General features: G+C 42.8%; 1 protein-coding gene across 3 annotated transcripts in view; it reads left to right on the forward strand.

Annotated features, from left to right (window-relative positions):
* The first annotated feature begins 8,204 nt into the window (after positions 1-8,204).
* The window catches only part of RABGEF1 (RAB guanine nucleotide exchange factor (GEF) 1), an 11,739-nt gene continuing 11,418 nt past the window's right edge, over positions 8,205-8,525 (forward strand). Inside the window, exon 1 of one of the 3 annotated variants that reach the window (XM_010087800.1) lies at positions 8,205-8,390. In XM_010087800.1, the coding sequence (XP_010086102.1) occupies positions 8,212-8,390 (179 nt within the window). In that variant the 5' untranslated portion in view covers positions 8,205-8,211. The remainder of the gene's footprint in view (positions 8,391-8,525) is intronic. The other 2 variants (XM_010087799.1, XM_010087798.1) reach the window with 2 other exon arrangements.

Below are 8,525 nucleotides of genomic sequence, written 5' to 3' on the forward strand. Positions count from 1 at the left end.
GCTCCAGGGGGTGGGTTGTGACCGGGTTTAACACACCGGGATACAGAGAAACCTCGTAAAGTTCTTTCCTCCGTGCGCAGTTCCTAAAGCTTAAGTTGCTTTTCTATTTTTACTATTGTATTTTAATTCCGTGGGGACGTTTCAGTAGTTAACAGGGTGAAGGTGTTGCTGGTAACTTTGCCCATCTGGCCCCTCGGCCTGTTTCCCTGCTGAGGTGGATCGAGGTGTTTTTGGCTCTGCTTGCGCGTATTGCTGCTTTACGGCTTCTTATTACAAGACTGGGGATCAAAGTCCTTTAAACTTAACCTAAGTGAAGCCGGGAGTACATTCAAGATGCTGAGCAGCGCAGTTTGGATGCTTTTGTGGGTGTCACTGTGTGAGCACCTTGTGTGGTGTCCAGGCTGTTCCCTTGGAGCAGGGAGTGGCTGGATTTTCGGAGAGGATGTGAGATATTGAAAGATGAATGACGCGCTCGAAGTGACAACAAAACCCTCCCAGGGAGTGGTTCGACGCTGTCTTAAATCCTGCTGGTCTGGGCTGCTTTGGTCTGCGGCAGGGGCATGGTCGCTTGTGTGCTGGGTTAACTGTGGGGTTGTTACCCGCAAAATTCAAATCAGGGTTTTTTTTTGGGCTGAGTGGGGCCTTAATCTGGGCCAGTGCTGGGAATCAGTGGCACTGCACAGTTTTGGAAAAAGGGTGGTATTATGGAGGCTGTGATTTAAATCCATTATTGACACAACTTGGTTTACTTTTCTTGTTTGGTCTCGTAGTCATGAAGCTGTTTTTGAAGTGGTGCTTTGTATTGGCAGTTCCTCATGCGGGTGCTCTGGGACGTGTCCTGAGCAGCTCTTGGTTTTCCAGTTACCTAGGACTCCTTTGAGACTAATGACGCAGCACAGAAGGACACAGTGTTTTCCAGGAACAGTACTTTACCCAGGAATTGGATGGGTTGGCCTTCTGGACACAGTTACACAAGGGTTTTGCAGTGGGGAGGATTAGTAAGAGAATTGTAACTCAGTGGAATGCTGATGGAAAAATGAAACAACATGCCATAGAGGGGAAGAACAGGAGTATAAAGCCAATTATACTAATTCAGAAGATCGCTTTACACAACAAACTGATTATAAGCTTGAAGATAATCCATGATTCTCTTATTCAATTTTCTTTTGCAGTTTTATCTAATCTAGAATAGTGTTTCTTGGTTCCCTCCTTCCCCTCCTGATGTTTGTATTTAATCCCCAACTATGTGGCATTTTTTTGTTTTTTGTTTTTTTTACTACTTGTGACCTAAACTAGGCCTAAAAATCGTGTTCATGAAGTCCTATTAAAATTCTGTCAGTAACAAGTTGGGTACAAAGTGTGTGAGATATTTTGAAGTTTTTCTCTGAGGTTATAGCAAACTGAGTTTTAATCTTTATGTGTGGTTGACATGCTGGCAAAAAACACCGCCTGTGTAGAGGTGGGTTGCTGCTGTTTTTGAGGAGATTTTAGAAGTTTTAGCTAATTCTCTTCATATTCTTACATGAATTCCCAAACGTACAAAGCAGTTTTTAGATGTTTCTTGTGATTTCATTTAAAAGTGCAGTTGTGAGTCACATGGAGATGGACAGTCTGTTGATTCATGAATACTGAGCCGTCCTTGCTGCAGGCAGTAGTTAAGAGTTTGATGTGAACGAACAAAACTGTAGCTTCAGGTCTGTACTGAGGTTGGAGGGGAAAATGCATCTTCCAGTTGAAGTAAACAGTGAGCTCTGTGGGCAGCACGTCGAAGCCTCGTGGCCATTAGATTTCAGAGGTTTTAAGTAGTGGCTGCAGTTTCCCCTCCCAAATTACAGCACCAAGCAGTGTGGCTGTTTTCAGGTGTGATCAGACTCTGTCATCACAGTTAACGACTACTTATTTTCCTGGGATCATCAGTTAGCAACCTGTACTGTCTATACTAGGAAACAACAGCTATAGGTGAAATTTCTTTATTGCGGGAAAGACGCACATTAAAACTGTGAAGACGCAAATGATCTATTCTGCAAAGATTGCAACCAGGTTTCTTTCTTAATTCGAAAGTTGTCTGATGGCTTTTGTATTTTCCGTTCATGAGTCTCTTGGATCATATTGCCCCACCCTTTGCTTTAAAGGAAATTAACTCATTTAATTAGCTTGCTGCTAATGACATGCCTGAATGTGTGGGGTTACACGTGAATCACGACTGTTTCAACACCTACATGGCTCTAAAGAATTTTGTGGCATTTGGATCCGTGGTTGCTCTTTGGAATACATGTTATTTTAAGGATGTTCTTCCACATGCCAAATTCATAGCTGTTAGAGAGCGTGACCAAATACCATCCTTTGGGCACTTTCTAGTCTACCTTGTAAATTTAGTTTCAGTAGCTGAGGTTGCGTGTAGTTTTAGGTGGGACTCGCTGCTCTCTTGATCTCAAGTATGCTGCACCAGTAAAATGTAAACCAGCGACTGTTCCTGCAAGAATTGTGTGTTTGCAGACTTCCCCAGCTTTTCCTCTTTTGCTGCTCTAAAATCCCATGTCTGGGGATGGCCATTAATGATCAGACAGTTTCAGTGTGTGATACTGCAGAGGACATTGGGAACACTCTTTGGAGAGCACTTTGATATTTTTTAATGAGAAGAATTAATGCAAGTTGTTCATTAAGTGCTGTGAGGACTTAAACTTGAAGAGCCGAATCACGTTCGCTTCAGCCTGGTGAAAAGACTGATGGAGGTTGTTGCTAAGAGTTGTACCAAGATTTTTGATTTTTTTTTTTATTTTTTTTTTGAGAAGACTGTTGTTTTCAGGGAGTAAGGTAAAGAGATGAGAGGGGGGAAAAAAAACCCCAAACACCTCAACCCCACACCCAAACCAGAAGGAGGGATTCAGACATCAGGAGACAGGGTTTGTTTTTTGGTTTGTGGTCAAAAGCGTAGAGGGCTGAAATAGGCTGCCCAGAAGTCAGAGCCGTTTCCATACCTTGTGTCAGCCTGCCTGCTTTGGGTCTCTTCTGTGAAGTCTTTTCCTGGTTTTAGATACATTTAATGAACTTTGGTACCGATATTGAAAGTTGTTTACAGAACAGCCTCACCAAGCCACTGCTTGCATTTCCAGAATTAGTGTGCAAAGGTATTTAGAAACTGTTTTCCATCGGCTGTAGTAACGATAAACTGACTTGCAATTAGCTCTTCCTAAAGGCGTCTATAGGTTGATTAAATGAGGTGCCTTCTACTCAGCTTTGATAAGTGAGCTTTTTCAACTAGCTCTTCCATCAGAGGTGACCTCAACAATCCAGGATTAATAAATAGTTTATGAAAAAGTCAATATTTTCTGATGTGATCTGCACTGGCAATAAAAGCATCTGCCCACTCGGTCCCTGGGAGGTAAGGCAGGTCCATGTCAGAAAGGAACAAGAAAAACAAGCTGGTGGTGTCTGAACTCATGATAAATCTATACTGCTTCTAACCCTTGTTTCACCCACAGTGCTTTTCCTGGAGCCGGAGCTGTGTCTGCAGTCTTTGGAAACCCTCATGTGTTAGGGAGATTATTTTAGGATTATTGCTGAAAAGAAGGTGTTATGTCAGTATAGTCTCTCTTTGATGTGTGTGTTAAATCAGCCCTTAGTGACAGGTCTATTTTGGTGGCGGGAGCCCCTTTTTCATATGGCATAAAAGCAAAGAGTGCACTTGCTCTTTTCTGGGGCTGCGATTCCTGCTTTAATAAATTTACTGTTGAATTCTTCCAGCCGTTTTGTAGTCTGGTCTGTGTGAAAATTGGAATATAGTCACCTGCTGTTGTTGAGAGCTTTGAGTCTGACACAAAAGGTACAGTGTCCTGGAGCTGCTGCTTCAGTCCCCATTACGGGATACTGGTGACGAGTGGCCTAGGGATTTATGGACTTACACTGGGAGGAGAGAGCACCTTCTGGAAACTCGGAGCTGGTTTTGTGCTTTATGTAACTGTCAAAACATCACACGGGATCACCAGGTGTTGGCAAACTTCTGAGCTCTCTGCTTGTCCCCTAGTTTTAATTGTGAAATAGCACTTAGTCCCATGGGAATGTCAGGGAAGATCATCAGCGAGGAAAATAAAAAAGGTAAAACAGCATCTGTGTCAATGCAATCTCATCTGCACTGATGCTGGTGAACCTCACCGTCTTTTTATACGAGCAGTCAAGATGCTGGAGGTGGGATGTCCAGCCTGGTGTACCCGGGACTAGACCCCTCTGGGAACGGAGGCATCTCCGCTGGGCTGTAAGCAAGGTTTTGCTGCCTGAGCTTTGGTGACTGCTGTAAATTCTGCCCTGGTGTCTGTAGCTGTTTCCCAGAGGTATGTAGGGAATTAAGATTGTGGATTACAGTCTGTAAATGTTGTCCAAAGACTAAAAGCTTTGATGGAATCCCTTTGTAGATTTACATGTATCCTTACTGCTTCCCATGAGAAACCTGGGCTCCCAAGGCCTGCAACTGAAAATGCTTGAAAACTAGAATGTAGGTTTTATTAAGGACCTGTGTTCAATGAAGACTGTTGCACTGCAGGTCAATGGAAAACATTTCTTAAAAAAAAAAAAAAAACCTTTCCTCTTTCCTCTGCTCTCCCCTGCCACCACCACCCCGCCGATCGTAATGCTTTGATTCTTGTTCTCTGATAATACTCGTCAAAAATTGCGTGTTTCCTGTGTCTTAACTCTTTCGGTGAAGTACTGGAAAGTACTTTCTCTTTAGTAACTTTTCAAAGACAGATTGAAGTATGTGACTCGGGGAAAGTGATGTGGCTGCAGGCCAGCAGTATTCTACAGAAAAGTTGGTTTTTCTGGTTTTGGCTCAGACGTCTGCTTCCACGGCTGCGGTGACCGAAACCCGGTATGGTTTGCACGTATGTTTTCGGTTGCAGTTCAGAGGAACTGTTGGGCAGAGAGCTGCTGATTTATGCTTCCTTAAAAAATTATGTGATTTTCAATTTTTTTAAGTAAGGGCTGTGTTTTATTGGATATTCTCCTTGGATGGCAAGCTTGACAGAAAAAAATATAAGGGTGTGAGCAAGGAATGAGAAACCTCTGAGTTGGTGTTGTACTTTTTAAAAAAGTGTTTGCTCCAGTAAACAGCTGCTCAAAATACTAGTTAAGAGAGAGAAAAATTTTAAATGAGTCACAGCATAACAAGAAAAATGTGTTGATAGGAAGATGTATTTGAGAGCTTCAGAATTAATTGCATTAAAGCAACTAAAAAGCTAATTTTGAATTAAACCACAGTGGGTTTCTTTTTTCACATGCTGGACATTGCAACAAAACGAAATATCCTAAATGCTGACATGCAAAAATTGGCTGTGAAACTGTTTGTGTAATGGCTGTGTGGCTTGGAAGGAAGCAGAAAGCCTCCGCTTCAAGTGCGGCATGTGATTTCTTCATATTGATTCAGGGTGACCTCTTTTGTCCCTGGATCTGAGACTGATGTAACTGCAATCACAAATACTTGAAGGGGAGGAGACAGAACAGCTTGCTTTCTGGTGGCTTGGCTTTGCAGCTGTTTACAAACCTCGCCAGAAAGAATGCAAAAAAAAAAAAAAAAAAAAAAATCTTGCTACTCGGAGACCTGCTTTGCTTACTCCAGGGAAAGCTGCTGAACTTTGACGCTACACAGAACTTTTAGTGCTGGTGTTCACAGAGGGCTCGTGGGATGCCAGAGGTGCTCGTATGTGGTGAAAGCCCTGTGGATACAGAAAGATGGTTTTTGTGCATCTGTGAAAGGACACAATTGGTGTAGAAACTGAGGATGCTGTTAAGCTTTCAGAAAGCAAGCTGTTGATGTGGGATAGAAGCAAGGTCACATATTTATCGTAGAATCATAGAATGGCCTGGGTTGAAAAGGAAATTTCTTTCTCCTCCTTTAGTTTTGAAAAAAATCTGAGCGTCCAAAGCATGGTGGTTTTGGATAAGAACAGCAGACACCTGAATTAAAGAAATTGGCATACAGACTGCAATGGCAAAGCTGTTGTAACTTACTCCAGTGCAGTGGGTGATAGGATCAGGATGGTATTTCCTTGGGTGACAGAGGTGGGTGTAAAATTTCTCTGAAGTTTGTGTTATGAAAATGTTTTTATCTGTTGCGTCTTTGTAGCTGCCTGTAGTTCACAGTGACTGATCACCATTAATGGCACTATTGAAAATCTGATGCATGGTGTTTTCTTCTGGTCCAGGAAACTGCGCTAGAAGTCTCTAATCACAATGCTGCTGCAGCTTCTGTGCTTAGGAGGCAGTCCTTAAACTGGATCAGGAGCAGCTGGAGAGTTTCGAGCTTTCGCTTCCCCATTTGTTTCAGAATTGCTGATAAAAGGCATTTGTGATGCTCTGAGAATGGGCTGTTTCCAGATCCTGCCAACATGCAATTCTGTCCCAGGCTGTGCCGCTGACAAACATTTGATGTTTAGTTTCGGGTCTGCTAGAGAGATTGTTGGTCAGCAGAGCTGGGTACCCTTCCAGTCAACACAGAGACCTGACCTGAGGCATCGGCAAATGAAAATGGTACAGCATCAAAAGATTTTTTGTGAAGGCGATGTACTTATTTTCCTCTGTTAATCTGTCCATATGGGAATGAAGTAAAGCTTTGTCAAATATTTAAAATCTAGTTGTTTTTTCAGTTTGCTTTGCAGAAGCGTATTAATGTCTGTTGAACTGTCAGGCATTTCTGTAGGGGAAAAAAAGCTGCTCTCTGTCTATATAGATGAGAAAACGTGTCTATAAATTATGTCATTTAGAAACTGATACCCTTAATATACAGGTGTCTACAATGAAACTCTCTAGATTATTTTTAGAAACTCATTACTTGTTTCAAAGATAAAAAAAGTTAGTAGGAGCCTTAGTACTAGTCTAGATAAAATGGAATATTTAATTTGTTCCCCCTCAGAGAAAGCAGCATTTGTTTCCTGTTACTTTACTTAAAATAACTTGGTTAGATTAGTGGGAAACTTTAAACGTTATCAGTCTCTTGAAATGGTTGACCTTGTATAATTGAGCTTGGAAGAACTGCATTTCAGTGTGTGTTGGGTTTCCTTGTGTGATCTTAAGTAAGGTGCTGGAGGGGAGGGCAGGGCTGGTTTAAAGATCTGCTGCTTTTCCTGCTAGGGGAAGAAGTCCTGGGGGTGCCTTTGGTTACAAATGTGAGAGCAAGAAATCACATTGCCCTGGTGCTTGCTCAGCTGATGTGAAGCACTCTGCTGAGGATTGCAGGAAGAAAAAGGGGCTGGATTGGGTGGCCAAGTTTCCAGTGGAGATATTTCTAGTGTCTGTGTATGTCAGTATTGCAATCCAAACATCAGTGTTTTAATATGTGGAGCTTAAACTTGTTAGTGCAGGTGATCCTCTGCGGCTTTTCTCCTAAAAAATGAATCCAGCATTTGGAATTAGAAGGAAGTAGCTGAAATGCCCTTGGGAGCAAGCTGGCATGTGGGATGGTTTCTGTCCAGCAAAAAAAAAAAAAAAAAAAGAGGAAGGGCTGGATCGTTTCAGGCCAGGCTCTGCACACTGGTAGGGTAGGCATGAAGCATGAGAAGAAATCTTTTTGTTGCAGTTGCTATATATAAATTCTATAAAGCTGTGCTTTATGCAGATGCCCAACTTAACTCTGAAGTAACTGGAGGACTGGATGAGGCGGAGGTGCATCTCATCCGTGTTCCCGTAGCCGGCTGCGCTGGTGTGACCCCTCACCGTGCCGTGCAGGTGTATTCTGTGAGGCCAAAGCCGTGTTAGCTGAAGTCTCACTGGTGTGATTCTTTGCAGAGACAGTCTCGGCCTGAATACCAACCTGTTGACATTGTGTCTCTTGCTCAATTCGCCTCTCTTTGGTGCTGACTGTAACTTCCTCTGTTTCTTTTTTCCTCTGTGCCTCAGTGGCTGTTAGAACAATGGGGTGGTGAGATCAGAGAGTTGGGCCCTTTTCCTCCTGTGTGTGAAGCTGGTACAGCTGGCCGAGCTCTCCAGGACTGTCTGCAGGTCAAAGCTGTGCAAACAGAAGCTAAGGCTGCAGCTGGCTTTCGGGGCTGTGTGGTTATGTAACTGTGCCCTTCCTCCTCTGCCCTTTGTTTTGTTGCTATGGAACTTTTCAATAATTAAAACAGGTGACTTCTTTCTAAAAGACAAGCCTTCAGAAGAAATTATTTCTAGCAGACTGTTGTCATGTTCCTGTCTTTAACCCTTTTCTCTTTAAACAGGAAGAAAATGAACCTGAAATCTGAACGCAGAGGAATTCACGTTGATCAGTCAGAGCTACTGTGCAAGAAGGGATGTGGTTACTATGGCAATCCTGCTTGGCAGGGATTTTGCTCCAAGTGCTGGAGAGAGGAATACCATAAGGCCAGGCAGAAACAGATTCAAGAGGATTGGGAGCTGGCAGAGCGGTAAAGAGCCCTCTTAATTCCTTCATCTTTTATGGTAGTGTGACTTCACTAAATACAATTCCTGCCTCCTGTTTTCTACTTCTATTTACTCTGCCTTAGTTGCATCATAAGTTCTCAAATTTGAGCTTTCCAGCA

This window comes from Pterocles gutturalis, unplaced genomic scaffold, assembly GCF_000699245.1.
Source record: "Pterocles gutturalis isolate BGI_N339 unplaced genomic scaffold, ASM69924v1 scaffold31721, whole genome shotgun sequence".
Lineage (NCBI taxonomy): Eukaryota > Metazoa > Chordata > Aves > Pterocliformes > Pteroclidae > Pterocles > Pterocles gutturalis.